The sequence below is a fragment of the Lycorma delicatula genome, chromosome 1 (assembly GCF_047948215.1).
Source record: "Lycorma delicatula isolate Av1 chromosome 1, ASM4794821v1, whole genome shotgun sequence".
Taxonomy (NCBI): Eukaryota; Metazoa; Arthropoda; class Insecta; order Hemiptera; family Fulgoridae; genus Lycorma; species Lycorma delicatula.
In genome coordinates this window covers 188291752-188314124 of record NC_134455.1, presented here as the reverse complement: position 1 = coordinate 188314124, position 22373 = coordinate 188291752, and the positions used below count along the sequence as shown (strand labels likewise).

At 30.3% G+C, this 22373-nt stretch overlaps 1 protein-coding gene across 4 annotated transcripts in view; it reads left to right on the top strand.

The window, feature by feature from the left end:
• Positions 1-19603, top strand: part of NSD (Nuclear receptor binding SET domain protein) — a 113924-nt gene extending 94321 nt beyond the window's left edge. For all 4 annotated transcript variants that reach the window (XM_075368512.1, XM_075368489.1, XM_075368503.1 and 1 more), the window contains exons 17-20: positions 4389-4599; positions 12671-12869; positions 14432-14589; positions 17648-19603. In XM_075368512.1, coding sequence (XP_075224627.1) covers positions 4389-4599; positions 12671-12869; positions 14432-14589; positions 17648-19225 — 2146 coding nt within the window. In that variant the 3' untranslated portion in view covers positions 19226-19603. The remainder of the gene's footprint in view (positions 1-4388; positions 4600-12670; positions 12870-14431; positions 14590-17647) is intronic.
• The last annotated feature ends 2770 nt before the right edge of the window (positions 19604-22373 follow it).

Below are 22373 nucleotides of genomic sequence, written 5' to 3'. Positions count from 1 at the left end.
AGACAGTTAAGAGAAATGTTGGAGTGCCACAGAGCTCAATTTTAGGGCCATTGTTATTCATTTTCTTTATAAACGACTTGTTAATTCTACAGAAGTATCTAATTACATATGCTGATGACATGGCCATACCAATGAATGGACTGAACTAGCAGATTCACTGGCTGCTAAGCTTGATTTTATTTTCTCATGGTTATATCAAAACACCCTTCTACTTAATATGGTAGTGTTCATTACTTTTGACAATTACAGAGATTCTATACCAGATACTACAAATATCACGATGAATGGTCAGCATTTTAAGCGAGTCAAAAATAGTAAATATATAGGCGTAACATATGATGTAATGTAAATTGGAAGGTGCACGTGAACAATATAATTAAAAAAAAAAAAACACAAATACCTAGTTTAAAGTTTTCTACAGGTTGAAACAAGTATTATCGAGAAGGCAGATGTTGCAAGTATACTATGGTCTTATTCACAGTGTATCATCGGATGGGGTGGTCTTTGGGCTTCTTCATTTGATCCTTTGAACAGGCTACAAAAAAGTATTTTTAAAGTAATTTGAATCATTTAACAGGATCCAGACAGACCATTGGACAAAAGGCAAGTTTTTTGTGATTTCTATTGTGCACCTATATAATGAACTAAAAAATGAATTTATTCAGAATCCAATTAACACTCAATTTAAAAGTATTAAGTTACCAAAACACCTATTAACAATTGGACAAAGAAGCTATGTCTACTACTCAAAAAAATATTTTAATGAATTGCCAAATAAATTTAAGGAACTTGATGTTAGTAAAAAGATGTTAAAAACGAAAATTGAAAGAACAAATCAAAGGAATTGATATTGTATAGAGGACTTATGATTGTCTTATAGAAATGGATTCTATATTTTTTTGTTTATGATCTTTTCTTTTTTGATCTTTTTACATACTAAAACATTAACTTTAAAATTTTTAGTATAGTTTATTTATGTTGTTTTAAATGAGTGAGGTATACTTCACAATTTGTGTAAAATATATAAATCTTTTTAATTAACGGATCAACCTATGTACAGGTGTTTATATCCCCTATAGGTCCTTTTTGTATATGTAAATGCTTAAAGGAATTTGGTAATAAATAAATACAATTTAAATTAATGAAATTATGTTTCATTGTACACCAAACAACTTCTCATTGCTTTTTATTAAAAAAAAAAATGGATATTTTAAAAATTATAAAATGTGATATTGACATAAAATATTATATAAAGTTTTAATTCTTAATTATAATTAAGAATTAATATATATATATATATATATATATATATATATATATATATATATATATATATATATATCTTTTAACTATATTTCTAAATATTTCCTTCTTCATTAGTTTGCTGCAACACCTCCTCATTTGTTACTTTATCCACCCATCTGATTTTTAACATTCTCCTATAGCACCACATTTTAAAAGCTTCTAATCTTTTCTTCTCAGGTACTCCAATCGTCCAAGTTTCACTTCCATATAAAGCTACATTCCAAACATTTACTTTCAAAAATGTTTTCCTGATGTTTAAATTAATTTTTGATGCAGGAAAATTATATTTCTGACTGAAAGCTTGTTTCGCCTGTGTTGTTAGGAATTTTATATTGCTCCTGTTTTGTCCATCTTTAGTAATTCTACTTCCCAAATAACTAAATTCTTCTACTTTACAGTCTTTTCTCATCCTATTTTTTATATTCAGTGGTCCATCTGCTTTATTTCTATTACATTTCATTACTTCAATTTGTTCTTGTTTATTTTCATGTTGTAGTTCTTGCATGAAGTTGTTGGACTTCATCCATGCCATTCATCGTTTTTTCTAAATCTTTTTTCCTCTCAGCTAGAATTACTATATCAGTAGGAAGTTTTTGCATCTTTATCTTTTCACCTTGCATTGGTATTCCAGATCTAAACTGTTCAACATCGTTAACTGCTAGTTCTATGTAAAGATTAAAAATTATTGGGGATAGGAAACATTTTTGTCTGAATCAGTTTTTAATTACTGCTTCTTTATTATGCTTTCTGATTATTACTGTTGCAGTTTGGTTCCTGTAAATGTTAACAATTGTTCTTCTATCTCTATACTTGAACCCTAAAGTTTTTTAAATTCTGAACATTTTATTCCAGTATATGTTATCAAATTCCTTTTCTAAATCTATAAATGCCATGTATGTTGGTTTATTTTTCTTTAATCTCACTTCTATTATTAATTTGAGCGCTAAAATTGCTTCCCTGTTCCTATACCTTTCCTGAAACCAAATTGGTCTTCTCCTAACACTTCTTCCACTACTTTCAGTTCTGTACAGAATTCTAGTTAAAATTTTTGATACATGAATAATTAAGCTAATTTTTCTGTATTCTTCACATTTATCTGCTCCTGCTTTCGGTATCATGACAATAACACTTTTTGAAGTTTGATGGACCCTACCCTTTTTCGTAAATATTACACACCAATGAAGCTTTTGTAGTTTCAAAATAAAAGTAAGAAATTAATGAATAAACATGATTGAACATCCATTCAATAATTTTTTATTTAAATAGATTTTAAGTGATATTGATTAGTGAGGTCTTTAGTAACTAATTAACAACTAATAAACATTGATAACATGCAGTGAAACTATCCGATTTATTTAACTTTGTTGATCTACAGGAACTAATTTTTAGTAATGCCATTTAATATTTGATTTTTATTCTTTCTTAACTTTAATTTTCCAGACTATTAGTTTCTGAGACGTTCAGGTATTGCAGGAAAATCAGTTTGTTAGGTAATGTAGCTTACTGTTATATCCAATATCCATGAAATATTAATTGATGTATTAATCTATTAAAATTTTAATAAAAAAAGCATTAATGTGCTGGCATTTAAAAAATCTATGGGCTTTTTAAAATATACATTTAACTTCTTTCATAATATAGAAACATTGTTTATTGCCAACAAACTGTTGTTTAATAAGCCAAAAAGTTAGTATGAAATTAAAATCTATGGGTCAACACTTGACATTCCTAAATGAACTTTAGTGAAAAATGATTAATTGTAATCACTGTCTCATAGTTTAATAATTTGGCATTATTAAAACAGAAATTGAATTAATGTGTTTTGTAAAACTGCTCCACCCTTTTGTAGTAATTGTATTTATGGTGCATTAGATGGGTTTTAAACAGATGGATTGGAAGAAAGAGGACTGATCACATGGCTCTCATCACATTCAGTGAACATTTTTTTTGTGGGATATATATTTTTATAATTATTTACTGAATTAATCTTTTTAAGATTCATATTATTCCTGTGTAGTGTGTACACATGAGATCGTCCGCCATATTAGATAAATATAATTTATTATAATTTTTGTAATTTTATAATGTTCAAGAAATTAGTTTTAAAGGATCTAGTTATTTTTCCTGTATAAACATAATTACAATCATTACATTTAATTTTTAAAATTCTACACAGATTGTTTATTTTAATATTTTTTTTTAGTTTTGCTTTTTAAATATTTTATTATGTGGTTATTAGGTTTGTTTGCCAGTTAAAATATTTCTTTATTGTAACTCTTAGTAATGTAAAATATATTGTTTAAGTTTTAGTTAGTAAAGTTTTAATAATTGGCAGACCATCTAATAAACAATAAACATTCTATTTCTGATATTAACACAAATTTAGAGATATTAGAAATTAATAAAGATGTCGTAAAATTAAATGTATTAGGTAAATATTACATATATAAATAAAAATAAATTCCAATTTAATAAACCATTGGACAGTGTATGAGGGAGATGGGTCTTATAAAAACTGTAACAGATACCAGCACCTGTTTAAATTAATATACACAATTTTCATTATTTTAGTATTTTTATTTTTAAAATTTTTATTATGCAGTAAAATAATTATTTCAATCATTACTGAGGTTGCAAAATCCTGCAAAAGTACTTTTATGAAAAATTAAGATAAGATATGTCTTATGTCAATATTGTGTACTAGATGGTTTATGTAATAGAATTTAAATACACTTTTTTATGTGGGTGTGGTCTATACTAAGTAGATTCATCAATAACCATTTGCTGTAGAGGTTAGTTGCTGTCAAAAAGTATATATTACAGCTAACATATTGGCATTGATGTAGATATAAGTGGATATTATTTAGACATTTGCAGGATTATGAAGGAGGTGCACATTAACATCAGTCTAATCACAATTAAATACTGTTGATTTAAATAACATTTAATATTAATTTGTCATTGTAAAATTACATTTGAAACCCTTAAGTTCTTTTCTGATTGGTTATTATTTAACATACTAGAGTCTGATAAATAATTCTCTTTTTTTTTGTTATAAATTATGCATTTATTTTATGTTTCAGATTCATGAATCATTCTTGTCAACCAAACTGTGAGACTCAAAAATGGACTGTTAATGGAGACACTAGAGTGGGTCTGTTTGCACTTTGTGATATTCCTGCTCATTCAGAACTTGTATTTAACTATAATTTAGAATCAATTGGTACTGATAAAAAGCCGTGCATGTGCGGTGCTCCAAACTGTAGTGGTTTCATTGGTGTCAAAGCTAGTAAGGTAAGGTTTCCATTTAGGATGTATTTATTGTATTGGTTTATCAGTTTTAGTTACAAATCTTTTTTCTAATGGTGACTAGGAGATATAATTATGTATTTGCGTGTATATTATGTTGAAATTTTTTTGTAGTGTTATAATGAAAATATGGATGATTTTATTGTTATGAAAGGGAGCAGGGCTATACCCCAATGCCCCCAACGGGGAGTCTTATTCTTTAAGACTTTGGGAGTTGGCGTCCCCATGGGCCTAGCCTCTGCAGCTTTTCTTCCCATTACACACTGAGCTGCAGAACACTTTCCACTATACACCTATACATACGAAGAACACTACGCAAATTACAAAATATACCCTTACACAACTACACAACAACATCCAACACAATTTTCTCCTATATTTACACTGGTGTTATGACATCTTACAAAACGCAATCGTAACCCAAGGTGGGAACATGCTGATGGGTAAATGGCTCTACGTAGTGAGTCTTGAACGATGTCCTTTGGGCACCAGGGCGAACCCAGTTGTATTTAGCTCTAGCTCCAGTATGCGTGCGCTCTGCTGGAGTGGTCCGTTTTATCGCTGATACTCATGGGACCAAAATGTCGGTTCCAAATAATAATACTATGATGGTATTTTTAATGGTGGCCCATCTGAAAAAGCCACCATTCTTAATCTTGTGAAAAGACTCCGTTCAGCCTTGTCTGACGAGGATAATAGCCTGGTAGGAGAGAGTTCATTAAATCGTAAATATAAAAACATATGTTTCCTTGTTCTCCGCAATAATGTGGAAGGTGGCTCCCTCCAAAAGGACTCATTTTTTTTTATAAACAAGATTATAACAACCTCCAGCTGTTCCCCGAAAAATATTAGAAAGTTACGAGATGGATCGATTGTGATCGAAACTTTTAATGACGAACAGAGTCTATCTATCTTATGTCTCCGTAATATGGGTGGTATAAATATCAGTGTAGAATGCCACAAAACATTAAATACGAGCTGTGGAGTAATTTTTTGTCGAGACCTTTTAGATATGGATATCACTGAAATGGTTGATGAGCTTCATCCCCAAGATGTTGTTGAAGTAAAGCGTATAATGAAACAGCAGAGCAAAACAGAAAAACCGACACCGTCTCTTATATTGACATTCAATCTCCCTGTTCCACCAGAGAAGATTAAAGTGGGTTACCTCTCGGTTCAGGTATGACCATTCATACCCAACCCTCAGAATTCTGTACAGAAGAATTGAGAGGAGAGTGGAAGAAGTGTTAGGAGAAGAACAATTTGGTTTCAGGAAAAGTATAGCGACACGGGAAGCAATTTTAGGCCTCAGATTAATAGTAAAAGGAAGATTAAAGAAAAACAAACCAACATACTTGGCATTTATAGACCTAGAAAAGGCATTTGATAATGTAGACGGAATAAAATGTTCAGTATTTTAAAGAATTTAGGGTTCAAGTATAGAGGTAGCTAACATTTACAGGAACCAAACTACAATAGTAGTAATCGAAGAACATAAGAAAGAAGTCGTAATAAAAAAGGGAGTCAGACAAGGATACTCCCTATCCCTATCACTTTTTAATCTTTACATAGAAATAGCAATTAATGATGTTAAAGAACAATTTAGATCTGGAGTAACAGTGCAAGGTGAAAAGATGCTATGATTTGCTGATGATGGAGTAATTAATTCTAGCTGAGAGTAAAAAGGATTTAGAAGAAACAGTGAATGGCATGGATGAAGTCCTACGCAGGAACTACCGCATGAAAATAAACAAAAACAAAACAAAAGTAATGAAATGTATTAGAAATAACGAAGATGGACCACTGAATGTGAAAATAGGAGGAGGAGAAACGATTATGGAGGTAGAAGATTTTGTTATTTGGGAAGTACAATTACTAAAGATGGACAAAGCAGGAGCGACATAAAATGCCGAATAGCACAGGCGAAACAAGCCTTCAGTCAGAAATATAATTTATTTACATCAAAAATTAATTTAAATCTCAGGTCCCCCCTCTTTCATTCCTTTTGCCCAGCCCGTATTCACCCACTATATTCCCTTGCTTGCCTTTTCCAATGCTTGCATTCCAATCTCCAACTATTATTAAATTTTCATCTCCTTTTATGTGTTTCATTACTTTGTCAATTTCTTCGTATACACTCTACCTCATCATCATCATGGGCGCTTGTAGGCATATAGACGTTAACATTCGTTGTCGGTTTAGGTTTTGATTTTATCCTTATTACAATGATTCTATCGCTATGCATTTTGAAATACTTCACTCTCTTCCCTACCTTCTTGTTCATTACGAAACCTACTCCTGCCTGCCCATTATTTGAAGATGAGTTAATTATTCTAAAATCACCTGACCAAAAGTCGTTTTCCTCTTCCCATTGAACCTTACTAATTCCTACTACATCCACATTTATCCTATCCATTTCCCTCTTTAAATTTTCTAACCTACCAACCTTTTTTAAACTTTAACATTCCACGCTCTGACTCGTAGAAAGTTATTTTTTAATTTTCTGGTGACCCCTTCCTTAGTAGTCCCCACCCGAAGATCCGAACAGGGGACTAGTTTACCTCCAGAATATTTTACTAAGGAAGACGCTATGTATTTTATTATTGCTATATGAAAATGCAGAGAGCTATATTTTCTTGGAAGAAAAGCAACTGTAGTTTTCCATTGCTTTCAGCTGCGCAGTACTCAGAGGACTGAGTGAAGTTGATATGACCGTTTAAGTCATCCTGGCCCTTAACAACTACTGAAAGAGCTGCTGCCCTCTTTCAGGAATCATTCCTTAGTCTGGCTCTCAACAGATACCTCTCTGATATGGTTGCACCTTCGGTCCAGCTACTCTGTATCACTGAGCACTCAAGCCCCCTCACCAATGGCAAGGTCTCATGATTCATCGAGGGAGGTAAGGTGGCTATCAAAAAAATAAACAAAAAACGAAAAGATTTTTGAAAGTATACGTTAGGAGTGTCACTTTAAATGGAAATGAAACTTGGACGATCGGAGTATCTGAGAAGAAAAGATTACAAGCTTTTGAAATGTGGTGCTATAGGACAACGTTAAAAATCAAATGGGTGGATAAAGTGACAAATGAAGAGGTGTTGCGGCAAATAGATGAAGAAAGAAGCATTTGGAAAAATATAGCTAAAAGAAGAAGAGACAGACTTATAGGCCACATATTAAGGCATCCTGGAATAGTCGCTTTAATATTGGAGGGACAGGTAGAAGGAAAAAATTGTGTAGGCAGGCAACGTTTGGAATACGTAAAACAAATTGTTAGGGATGTAGGATGTAGGGGGTGTACCGAAATGAAACTACTAGCACTAGATAGGGAATCATGGAGAGCTGCATCAAACCAGTCAAATGACTGAAGACAAAAGCAGTCTTACTTGGGTCAAACATATAAAAGAATTAAAAACAAAATGTTCCAAACTTTTAGATATGATGCAAGTCCTTAGTAACACCAATTGGGGAGCTGATCGGTCATATTTGATACGTTTTTATTATTCCTTTGTTCGATCCTGTTTAGATTATTGTTGTGTCGCCTACTCTTCAGCTCGTCATACCGTACTTAAAATGCTGGATGGTGTACATCATGCTTTCCTTCGGCTTGCCACAGGCGCATTTAGATCAAGCCCTGTCACAAGCTTACTTGTAGACTGTGGTAAACCATCACATTTGTTGTCAATGAGAGAACTTATATGTTTGGTCTACCCAGTATTACGAGTGTGTTTACCGCTAAACTATACACTGTAAAGAAGGCTCTAAATATCATTAACCCTAAATATACAAAAATTCTTATTTGCAGTGACTCGTGTAGTACTCTCCAAGCCTTAGAAAACTTTTATTCCAAACATCCTATCGTCATTGAAATTTACAACGCAATCTCCGAGTTGAATATTTGCAATACAGAAATAAGTTTTTGCTGGGTTCCTAGCCACATAGAGATTCCAGGTAATGAACATCCAGCTTCCGCTGTCAAAGTCGCATGTAATCAACCTCCTTTCACCACCTGAGTTGCTACTTCTGATTTTATTAATTATGTAAAACAATCTCTAAGAGCAAAGTGGCAAGGTGACTGGATGGCTACTGTTGATAATAAACCCCAGCAGATTAAAGATTATGTGTTTAATGTGTTGCCTCCTCATGCAGAAAAACTCGGCGTGAGGAAGTAGTCCTCTGTAGATTGCGGATAGGACATTGAGGGTCACACACGAGTACCTGATGTTAGGAGGACATGCACCCTTATGCGCACGATGCAACTGTCGCATGATTGTTCGCCAGATACTCATAGATTGCATATGTTATGTGGCATTGCGTTGTAAATTTAAACTACCCAGAAACATCAATGCAATGATAATAAAATTTTAAACCGGTTGTTTTTATTTTTGCTTAGTGCTGGGTAAATACAAAAAATGTAATATTGTCGCGTATGTTTTTTGTGCTGGAAGAGTTTTTAATAAGTTTGTTTTTTATTTTTAATTTTTGTGGTTTTGATTTTGTTATCCAAATAGGGAACCTATCGGAATTTGTTAAATTTTATATAGGTTTTTTTATTATTTTTGCTTTTATGTTTTAAAAATTTCATCTGTGATATTAGTTGTAAGGTTTTAGTGATATTAGTTGCAAGTCTTTAAATATATTAGTTTTAAGTTTTATTTCACCTTTCTAATTTTTGTTTTTAACTTAGTTTTAATTCTGTATTATATAGTTTGTATAAGTTTTATTTCATTTTATTATTTTAGTTTTAACCTAGTTTTAGGTTTTGTGTTAGTGTCTTTATGGTTTTTTGTCTTTAGTCTTTGTTATCCGAGAATGGGCCCTTTACACCCACCTCGGACTTTGTTAAATTGTATTTACTTTGGATTTTATTTTAGATTTTAAATGTGATATTAGTTAAGTTTTATTATTTATCCTTTAGATTAGTTTTATTTTCATAAAAAAAAAAAAAAAAATCCGGGCGATAACATATTTATTTGTTCTCAAAAAAGAAATTATACCCCAATGCACTTTGTCCATGAAGCTTGTTGTGCATTCCCAAAGAAGCTAACATAACTTTATCAAGCCAGGAACATTATACCTGAAAGGCAGTGGTCCAAAATAATCGGGAAACATTTCCCATCAGGAGCCTCATATTCAATGATGATGTCTAGTGGTCCCTTTAACAGAAACTCTACTGAGGATATCACATTGTGTAAGACTGTAGTATACCTTATACTAATGGCATGTGCGCTGTAATGAAGTCTAGGACATTTCTCATACTATCTCTTTCCAAGTGGATCAGGTATTTGAAAAGTTATATTAGATTTATAAATTTCCTGAATTAGTCTGGGATATTCACACCAGTTAATTAGTGTTATCATTGTAGGCCCACTTAAAAAATGGGACTACAATTCTACTTTTACTTCTTGATTCAGTTGAATTTGTAACAGTTAGTTTGATCCTTCTTTGTTAGCATAAGCTCTCTCATTGCCTTGCTTCCTTAGATGCTTTGGGATTTAATGCAGCACCACCTTATTTTGGGCATAAAACTGCACTCTCTACCAAGTGGGAGTATGCAATTAAATTGATATGACCTCAGTGATCCAAGTGCTTAATGACTGTCAGTGTAGATGACAGATGTGCAACCAGTGGCCACAGCTCATTTCCCAGCATTATTCAGAATGCTATATAATAGGTAAGACTTGACTTAAAAGTGTGGCTCACCTACCAAGGCCAACATTTAGTATTACAGCAGGATTCCTGAAAGCCCTAGTGATATAAATGCATGCCAATCTGTGAAGTGTTTGGAACTTTTTTGGTATAGTAAATTGCTGGGCTTTCCTCCTTCATACCAGAACTTCATGCATAATCTACAGCATTTATCATATTCTCATACTTGTTGAATACAGTAATTGTGTGATATTAAAGTTACAGCCAGTAATGATAGTGAATTCTTGTTATCTTAATTTTCTTAATACCAGACCAGCTGGTACCCATACTCTTGACATCTTTAGATATCTGGAATAATTATTTTTTATCATATGGATGAAATAAGTCTATCATTCAATCATTATTTTCTTCACTTGTCTTTAATCCATTTTTTGTGTAATTTTCTTACAAGTATCAAATTTCTTCTCCCATTTAAAATCGTTTGCTTGTACTTTTTCTGTTGAGATATAAAGAGAAATTATCCCTGCAATATTGCCACAGCATAACTTGTTCATGTCTTCTGCTACTGGAATTTGGTCACTGTTTAACTATTGGAGGCTGTCATTAGTCACAGCTCTCTTTGTTGCACGACCAGTCCCATTACAGGCACTTTTTTCCGTGGGAAGCAGCAAATGCAATTTAAAAATAGCAGCAAGGAAGACAAAAAGGCTTTTATTGGAAAACATTTAGTTGGATCCAAGATTGTAATTAAAGTTTTGGATGAATTCAAACAGTTTAAGTACTTAGGTTGACATTTTCTTAGATGGGCAAGTGAATTTAATGAAAAAAATAAGTAATTTCAATTATATCTGCAGAAAAATTAAAAGTAGTTGACTATGTAAAGCATAAAAACCAGGATCCACCTAAAATGGTATAAAATGTGATATAAAAAGATGTACCTACACTACTATATGGTATTGAGGTGTGGGTTATAAACAAAAAGTAGGAGAAACAAATGGAAGCTGTAGAAATGCAGTTCATGAGAGCAGTTAAAGGATGTTCCAGATTGGACTGGGTTAGAAATTAAGATATTCAGAATGAACTGCAGCAAGCATCTCTGAGGTTCGAACTTATCACAACAATAGTTAGAACATTACAAAGAATGGATAGTGTAAGACTACCATTGCATACATGAAAAAATTGACAGAAAGGAAGGAGAAACCCAAGAAGAGCACGTACCAGATGGAAATAAGTTTTGATATTGGAATAGGTTTCACCAGGAACCCAATCAAGCATTCATGGAAAAAAAGGAAGTAAATATTTCTACTCTGCTTCAATATCTAATTCTTTGAAGTAATGGCAAACATTGACATTTTTTAATTTATTTTGATACTGGCTACTTGTACCATCACTAAAGTAAATTATCTTCTTTTTGTCAGGGGTCACATTTTTTACATCTTTTTCAACAAGATTTTTAAAAAAGTATTATCACATGTTCATGGCTCAATCAGGATATTGAGGAACTAACAATCAAAAAATTTCTTATAAATACAATTTATAAGTAAGTAATGAAAGTAATATACAGAATAGTAATACAAATAAAAAGTACAAGATTTGTTTAGACAGTTAAATTATAAAAACTGGAATACAGCCCAATTTACTAAAACCATTGTAATGACCACTAATAGTAATACCTAATGTTGGATTAACAACAAGAGGTCTAAAGTTAATACAATTCAATTATTCATTGTCTGTAAATATTATTACTTTTACAATGTGTAATAGAACTACCTTTATGAATGAATTTAATACTGTCACATTCAATACTGTTTACCAATAACTCGCCAAACAATTTCCTACATTCGCCTTCTATCCACAATGGAATGCTCGTGACAACCTTACTCCTTACACATGTTTACTGATATCACTCTCTGCAACTGCAACCCCATCGAACTTGGACTTGCAAAACTACTCTTATTGCTTGTTATCATGGCTATGCCAAACTGCCTTGCAGAACTACTGACTGATTTTCTGCTGGTTCCTGGCAGTATTTATATCTCCTGGCCTATAGAACCAGAACCCACCTCATCCAGTAACTGCTGAAGCATAATAATTTTCGTCTGCACCCTTATGTTTTCTGATATATGCATTATACCTTTTATGTTCTATGATATTGAAAGTTATTGGATATTGTTTCTATGTAACTTAATATGTGTTTGTCGCCATAGATGTGATCTGTATTTCCTATTGCTGATGTTTTGACTTTTAGTCTCATCTAAGCTATTCAAAGCTGTTTTCATATTGGATATAGTTAATCTAATTTATTTCATGGTAAATAGGCTTATAATGAATCGTACTCACTGTATCAACATTCAGTGTTTATAATTATGAGTTTTTCAAATTCAGTAACTGATATTGTAATTTTTTTTAGAATACTAATGGTGAAGAAGAGAAAAAGACTGTTCAGGTAAAAAAAGGTGTGAACAAAAAGGTTAAGCTTAATAAAACATCATCATCAGATGATGTTTGTTTCATGTGTGGTGAAGGAGGTGAATTATTACTTTGTGACAGTAAAGCTTGCCCTAAAGGTTACCATTTATCTTGTCTGAAAAGAACTAAGTGGCCACAAGGTTTGTACCATCATATTTCATGTGTTTATTCTTATTTAGCAAAATATTATTATGTAAACAAAATAGTCAGCGTCATTATGTTTCAATGTTGACTTTTTTTACTAGTTGTTAGAATTCCATTTTCTTATTGTTACATAAAATTGTAAGTAATTGCATCCTAAAACATCATTATTGTTTATTTATTTTTTTGTAATTAGAGTTAGAAAGAAATTCCCTGTAGTAGAATTGTACAGCCTAAATTTGTTATAAATTGGGTCCATAGCCCAATTGTTTTTTTTTTAGGTTCCTGAATCTTAATTAAAGGATAGGATCAGGTTTTCAAGGTTACACTTCCACTAGCCTCTTGTGTCTGTCTCCTATATTATAAAATGTGAACTTTTAATTGCTTTTTACCAGTTCTGATTAAAAAATTATATTAATTCTTACAACACTTTGTTTGATTTTTGATGAGCATTATCTTCATAGGGCAATATTTGTTCAATAGTGTGCATATTTCAATGCCAGACTCGTTTCAATCAAAGATGGTTAGTATCCTGAGAACTAAGCCCCACCAGCAAAACAATAATAAATGTTGAATTTTATTTTTTATGTCAATTTACTGACATCTTATGGATGTCAATTCAAACACGATTTAGCTTCTTTGAAGGCACACATAAGTTCATTCAGAATATTTAAAAATTGTTTGAGAGTCATTTTATAGCAAAACTTTTCAAGCTTTTTAAACATCCATTTTGGTTTCAATACAACTGTAGATGTTTCACCTGAAATTGATTTCTTGTTAACTCTTTGTCATCATATTCATCATCATTTTGCAAGTGCAATGGTGATTCAGTTTTTGAGTTTAGTAAAATTTAAGGTAAGGGAGCAAGAAAAGCACTTGGATCTTTAATGAACATCTCGTAAAACATTTTAGGGTCAAATCCAATGAACAAGGTGTCTGCAATAGGGTGGCTTGACTGATCCATCCATCCATAGAAAATGGTTATCGAGGAAATCCCAGAGTTCTGTGTATATTAGTATAATGGTACACTGTCTAAATCCATTTATTAACTTGAGCATTCCACATAAGATTTCTTGGCTAAACTGCTCTATAATTTCACAAATTTTTTCCTAGGCCACTCCATGGTAGGCCAATAGGAAAAATATTTCTAAATGAAATCATCTGTAAGGTGAACATTGATGAGTTAAATAAACACATATAGCTAGCCAATATTATTTTCTGCTAGTAACATTGTTTGTAACATGTTTGCACCATCTTTTGATCTAGACCGACAAGAAATGGGCAAAAAAAATTGTTTCTAACCATTAACATGTTAGTAAGAAAGTTATTAACGTGCTGCTAAAAAAAAAGTAACATTTGTTATTAACATTTTTAAAAATAAATAGCAATTTTAATCACAAAATGTAAGCTAAAATTTACTAGCAAATATTTGGCAAATGTTTTTAACATAGTTCAGTAGATTCCTAACATTTTGTTAATAAGATATGTTATTAATGTTATGGCTGGTGTAAACTTACCCTTAAAGAATTATAATATCTATTAATTATTATAATTTTTGTAGGAAAGTGGTTGTGCCCATGGCATCAGTGCAATGTATGCAGTAAAGGAAGAGTGAAACGTTGTACATATTGTGTTAATTCATATTGCCCAAATCATGTTGATGGAAATATTAGACTAGATGATATTTTGGGGCTTGTATGTTCAAAGCATGATGATAAGGTAAATATTAATTATTGTTTGTAATTTTTTTAATAAAACATAAAACTTGTTTTATGATCTTTAATGAAGTTTCATATTTGGTTAAAGAAATGAATTTATATGTTAAACTAAAAAAGCACTTCCAAAAATTAAATAGTTGGGGATGTATATGTTATAATTGTAATGTTAAATTTATATGTAATAATGTTATGTTCATTGAAGTGACAACACTGAACAAAACATTTATCAGTGGAAATGTTTCCAGCATACAGGCTGGACAAAAGCTAAAGATAATTAGATGAGTGTGTAATTAATGAAGACCTGAAAATTCCTGTAAACATCTGAAATCAGTTTTGTTCACCTACTTAAAAGAAGTCTTGTATTAAAAAGTAGAATCTGTTATAAGAATTTGATGTTTTAAATAAGTCATTACTTTATGATTGATTTGATGTGATTGCTATTAAAGTATTGAATATTGGATGGTAGCTTTTTGCATGATCTCTTCAAAAGGAATGAGTCATAATGTTTTGAAAAGAACTTAAAAATTGTATAAATATATATTTAAAAAGTCAATATCTTGTGTGAAATTATAACTATTAAATTACAATTATAAACAAGGTATGGGTGAGGATGGAGGTTATCCCAAAATTTATCAAAAGGTTTTTATTAAAGAATTTTAATTAACTGTTAAAAATGAAGTGGTTGCAATAGCACAGTTTACTCAATACCTACTGAGTATGCACTGTGTACCTACTACTCTTAGAGACCAATCTGCTCTCTATTCTGTTCTCTTAGTATAAAGCGTTAATCAATAAAAATGTAAGTTGTGATCTTCACTCCCCTTTACTACAAAATACATTGTGTGATTTGCTTTACACAAGCAGAACAGACAAAAGCAATAACATGACAATTGTGTAATGTTTTTGATGGTAATGTAGTGACTGATAGAGCAGGAAGTTTGGATTGGAGTGCACAGGTGTGTACGTCAAGGGAGAAAGGATGATATTTAAATGTGGTACTCGTACAAAATCTGAAAAAATTGTGCATTATGAATTTATTGCAAGGCTTGTGAAGAATTTCTTCAGATTTTGAGAAAGACTATAGTATCATGATAAATAGGTTTGGTTTTTCATAAGTTCTGTGTAAAGTGTCAGAACTAGTGATAGTTCATTCCTTGAACTTGTTATTCCTTGAGTATTAAAATAACAAAAAGGAATGATTGTCTCAACAGAATTGCGGCTGATATCAAATATTAGTGAGGTTCATGAGTATAGAGAAGGAATGGCTGAAATCTGTATATGCACACTAACAAGCCTCCACTATTAAACTGAAACATTACTGTACTTTCTTGGACTGGGACTACAAGAGAGTTTGCTGATAATTTATGGCACCATAATATTATCAGAAGTATATTCTGATTGCTGTGGGAGCTTCAGAAGTCAATTCAAAACAAAAGCACAGGATGCTCAGAAAGAGGAGCTGATCTGCAAAACAATTCAAGGCATCATTCCACAGTTTGTACAAATGTTTTACGTTTAACAGTTTAAGTGGAAGATTTTAGATCATCTTTCTACAGCCTGGACCTAGTATTGAGTAATTATCTCTTCACGTAAATGACTTACGCTGTCATCCATACTTTAAAACCAATGAAGAGTTCATGGATGGGATTAGTGACTGCCTATGTACAGTGGAATTATTCAATGAATGTCTATACCATATGATAATCTGAATGTTGGTAAACTATATGGAGAAGTAATGTAGATAATTTATATGTTTAATAAATTTGTTTTTTCTACTTTCTACAAACCAATAGGAAGTGAATTTTGACATAGTTCTTATCTATTGAAATGTTTCACTATTATGAGATTTTTCATTGTGTTTAATAAACTAAGGTGGAGATGCAATTTTTTTAGTTGACATTCTAAAAATGAACGTAGTGTAATAAATAATTTTTGATTATTCTCCTAAAATTAACTTATTCTTAACCATTTTAACTGTCAAATTCTAAGAGTTTGCTTGTTTTCAATAATCAGTAGTGACAGATTAAACTTAAGTTAAGTGATTGCATTTTTTGCTGCACTGTGCCAAACTTCATTATATTCATTAAGTATTGTTTGGAAAAATTAGGTTTGCCAAAATTATTTTATAACTTTGTTGCAATTCAATTACATATATGTTATTTTTTTTATTGCATTTTTCGCTGCACTGTGCCAAACTTCATTATATTCATTAAGTATTGTTTGGAAAAATTAGATTTGCCAAAATTATTTTATAACTTTGTTGCAATTCAATTACATATATGTTATTTTTTTTTGTATTGAATCAAGTGAGTTTTTGGCAGTTGTTCACTAACCTTTTAATGTTTGTAAACAGTAAACATAGTATCACCTAGTAGATAGCAAGTTAAGGTCATGAACAATATTCATTGTTTTCTTTAAATTCTGATGTAGAATTAGAAAATATTAAAATCAAATATTTTCTATCTGACTGTGGTGGTAGTAGTAGTGGTTGTGATTTATAAAGTGAATTCAGTTGACAATGGCCATCAGAAAAATAATAAAAGACAGCTGGAGAAATAAATTGAACATTCAAAAAAAATCTTTGCCAAATTATTTGGCAAGAAACAAAACACGATTACTTCTGAAACATAGTGTTACTTAAATAAAGATCATAGAATTAAATTGATCTTGAGCATTAAAATTCTGAATATTTTTAAATAAACATTTTAAAAGAAAAGTCAGCCCTGGAGGTTAGGAATAGAACATAAAACCCTGGCAGTTAGTGTGGTTGTCCTAATCCAAAAAATACATTTACATCCTACACATATTGGGTATATGTGTGTTAAGAGAGGAATTGAAAGCATTTTAAGTTGTGAATTGTTATTCACCATGCAGATGGTCTACTTTATTAGTCAACGTAGAAGAAATTTTACTAAGACAAATAATGTATTCAATTGCATTTTTAATACTTTTTTTAAAATTATTTTATTTACCTTAATTATTTTTTTAATTTTATTTATCTTAAATACGTTTTAATTTATCTATGACAAAGTTTTAATGAATAAATTTTCCTTCTACAGGTCGATTCTAAAATGAATATGAATGACAGTAAAAAATCTGAAACTGAACAGCTTGGTGTTGAAGTTGACCCTAATATGGAAGTAGATGAAGTTTCAAACTGTGAAGATCAAAGTGAACTGGATAATGTTTTAACTAATGAAAACATCCCCGTTTCAGCTTCTTCACCGGTTCCTCCTTTTGTGACTTCTGATGTTGTAGATGTCAGCAATAAAGATCATGTTGAAGATAATGGTAGCTGTGTTGAGGAAAATGAAGTCAAAGAAAAGGATGAGGTAAAAGAAAGTTTTACAACTCAACTTGAAGAGTTAACTGATTTAACTGTGACTAAGCCAACACGTGAGTATAGGAATAAACGTCTGAAGAGTAATTCTGATGCAGTAAATGGTATAACACGAAGTGTCAGTACAACCCGTCGTCAGCGTCCTGTTTCAGTTGACAGCCTGGTTATGTTAGGTCCTGATAATAGAAATTTTACCAATGTCTCATTAACTGATACTGAGGTAAATAGGGAAGCTGTTAAAAATTCAGTTGAAGAAAAAAAGGTAAAACAAAATCAAGAAAGTAATGTATTAATAAATGAGGTGAAAGAATTGAATGAAGATGTTAATATGTGTGAAGGTGAAAAATTAGTCAAAAATAATAGTGTAAATGAGGTATTACTAGATAAGAATAAAAAAATGGCTGAAAATTCTGGTAAAAATTATGCTTCGAAAGAGGTTATTGAACAAAACAAGCTAAGTGATCATTGCCCGTTACCTAAAAATAATTTTTCATCAGAGATTAAAGAAAGTGTTGATGTAGGGATTAATAAGAGTGTAGCATCAGTTGAAAGTGAAGTTTCTGTAGTTGAAAGAAAAGAAGCAGTTGCAGATAAAATAGAAAATGAAACTGAAACTATTCAAGGAGACATAGAATTAGAAAACGTACCTTGTGTCGAATCAGATGAGACATCTGTTGTTACTGATACTCAACAAGGTGTTGACAGTTCTGAGAAAACTGAAGATTGTGAAAATGTGTCTGGAGGTACCCAGGTAGAAGAAAGTACTGAAATATCTAATGATTACGGTTCGGTAATTGAGAAATTGAAAGATGATAAAATGCCGATTACTGTTGATCATGAGAATTTAATCGCGTCTTCTGAAGATACTTTATTAAATTTTAATAGTAATAAAAAGTTTTCTCAAGTTGTGGTACCTCAAAGTACAGATAATGCAGAAAAAGTTGAGGTGAACTCAGAAGAAAATGATGATACAGTTACTGCTACAAAGGATGATGTCAGTGTTAGACCTGAATGTGATAAAAATGAAAATACCACCGAAAAAATTCAAGATGAAGATGTTTTACCGGATAACAGTGAAATGAGTGATTCAGATTTAAATCAAGAAAATTTGACGGTTGAATGCTCGAAAATTGATTTGGTTGTTAATAATAGTAATATTTTACAAACTGAACAAAGTGCAATGACCGAGTCTGATGACTCTACAGTTACAAAGGATATAGTAAATTGTGAAAAGGACAATGATCTTTTGGTTAACGGTTCTTGTACTGTAAATGCTAGTCCTCCTGTTGCAGTTTGACAGGAAGAGTAGTTCAGTCCTTGTATTATTATTATTATTATTATTATTATTATTATTATTATCTTTAATATAAAAGTTTTTAATTTTAAATTATATGATAATGAAGTAAAGATATTAAAAATAGTGTTTTTTACTTTTTTATTTGGAGTTTATTTACTGGAGTTGATATTGTGCACTGAAATAAATTCAGTGTTTAATTTTTTTTTAAATTTTATTATTAGTGAGCATTGAGAATGAATCATTGTTGTATGTTGTATGCTTGAAATTTGTATTCCCTTTTTATTATTATTATTACATGGTATAATTTAGTTTAATATCAAATGTTGTTTATTGTAAAAATAGTTTGATATCACTGCATTAAAAATATGTAACAGTATATTTCTTCTTTTTTCTTATTTGGTCTTGATCAGTTATACTTCATTGTAAGTTATGAATATTTTACACTTATAGATTGCCAAAGATTGTAAAATGTATATTATTGTTCATAAAAATGTACAGGGTAATCCAAAAGATAATACATATTTATATAAAATTAAACAATATAAAATAAAAACTATGAATTATTATTGAACATTTATATGTTCAATTAATTAAAAAAAAAAAAAGATTGTTTATTTTTTGGTTGTTTTATATTTGGTATTGTTGAATTTTATTAAGTAACAAAATTTATCTTCAAAAATTATAATAGCAATATTTTTTGTACTTGTTACTTATGATAACTGTACATTTAATTTAATTTTAAAAAGTATCTTTCATTTGTATCATTGTACATGAAGTAAAATAATTGGAATAACACTGTCATATTATTTTTATGTTTACTGTTTGGTTTCCCTGATGTTATTACATCACACTAATGTTAATGTGATGTTATTAACACACTCATTTTATTTAATTCTACTATTTTAATAACGAAGAAAATTGCCTGTTGTAATGAATAACAGGAAAATATTTTTATTATAATTATTTTAAAAACATACTGATCCTGTATATGGTTTTGTACTGCTTTGAATTTTATATTTTATTCAGATTTTAAACAAAAATTTCTGAAAAAGTACTTAAAAAAAAAGTATATATGTTAGGGAGAAAATAAAAATCTTTTTTATTATTAAATAACCATGAATAAATATGTTTTCTTTTTTAATGTATTACTGTAAAGTACTGCAGTGAACTGCTTTGTTCTAATTACATTTTCAGAATTACTAAAAAGTTTATTGTCACTATTGTTATTTTCTATTTTAGTTTTCCTATTTATTTATTTAATTCACTTTTTTTAATTCATCTAATACAGGAGATATCCTAAATCCATATTTCAAATGTAACTGTTATGTGTATATAACTAAGTTTTTGCTTTCTTTCTAGTTTTATATCTTCTGATGTTTATTTCTTAGCTTTAAATAATCATTTTAATGTTGTGAATTATTATGATTATAATGCACTCTTTATTATTTTTTTTCTTGATTTCAAGTTAACTTATTTAGGTATCCATTATATTGTTTGTATACAAAGTCATTGAGTAGCTTAATGGTGGAGATCAGTACTAATCAACAAGTGATTTTGGTTGTATCTGGCCAGTGGTTTGCTTTTTTTAACAGCTTCCAGTCTATTCAAAGTTATGATATGTGATAACTTGTTTGTTTTATTTGTATAGAAATAGATTTATTTTATTTTAGAAACTGTAATGTTTATGGTTGCACGGTACTGTGGAAATAACTAGTCCCTTATAAAATTGTTTACTTTTAAAAAATGTAGCTCAGTTACAGCTCATAGTTTGGGGATATATAATTTGTGTGGGGATATATAATTTCCTCTGTAACTGCTAAAAATATTAGTTTTTGATGTGTATTAAATCTTGGTTGAAATAATTTTTTTGTAATTTGTTAATCAGTATTTTATTATGTATTTTATTTTAAAATTAGGATTATGATTATAGTAAGATTTGAAGGTCCATCTTTTAACTGAGGTGCCTTATCATTACTTGTCAAATTTTCCCATTCTCCCAGATACTTGCACTAGCCCAAAGGCTAGTGCAAGCCTGAAAATATAAGCCTGAAAACTTATCAAGTGATTACCTTTAGTTAATTATTATAAGATTTTTTAATTTTTTTTTGTTAATATTTTAATTCTCTTGAAAATACAGCCGTAAATTAATTACTTGTTCAAATGTTTTAATTTTTAAACCCATCAAATGTAGCTTAAACCTGATATTTAAAACATAAAAGGTGAATAAATTGTTGTGTCAGGTTTCATAAGTAGTGGAGCGTTCAATTCCTGGGGCATTGAACTTGGGAAGGGATCAAGATAATAAGAGGAATGAAGGGAAGGTTGATCAGTCTACTTTGAGGAACTGTAGCCCTTCTCAGAAGATTGGAATAATTCATCAGAGCTTTTTTATTTTTTGTAACAATTAATAGAATTTGCTATTGTCCATTATACTTAAATAAACAGTTGTAATGCATATTTTATATAATGTTGATAGAGGTATTTTGAGCTCTTTAATTCTGATGAAAGCTATAGACAGATATAGTGGATAAAAAAAAGGGTTTTGTGCCTTCCTTATAACGCAAAGAAATTTTAATGTATGAATGACAAAATTTTCATAATTTTATTGCTTTTGAGTTTTACATATCCTCATCCGAATTGAAATTTTTTTGTAGTAACTGCATTGTCACAGTTATGACTCAGAATAATAAAAAGATCACCACAAACAGATATGTGGACTAAATACAAAAATAATAGTTTAACCGACTTAAACAAATTAATCAGTCAGATTCCTGCTATTTAAAAGAAAAAATTATCAACCATTTTTCAGTTATTGGCATCTTTATATTAGTTATTTTTTAAATTTTAGAAGTAGTTAATCTCTTGTTATGTTTTTTGTAGTGTGTGTTATTTATTTGTTGTTAACATTATAATATTAATGAATTTTTTTTATTAAAACCCATATGAAATGTTTTTCATATTAAGTTTACATGACTAAAAAATAAACAAATTACATTTGTACAAAAGAGTTGTGAATGATTGCAATAAATGTATTTTCTAAAAGTGCTTTGAGTATTAAAGCCGAGAAAAATGAGACTATAGATGAATGGAAAAAAGAAAGGTAACGTTCTTTAAATGTAATATGATACTTATAATTAAAACCTAGTTA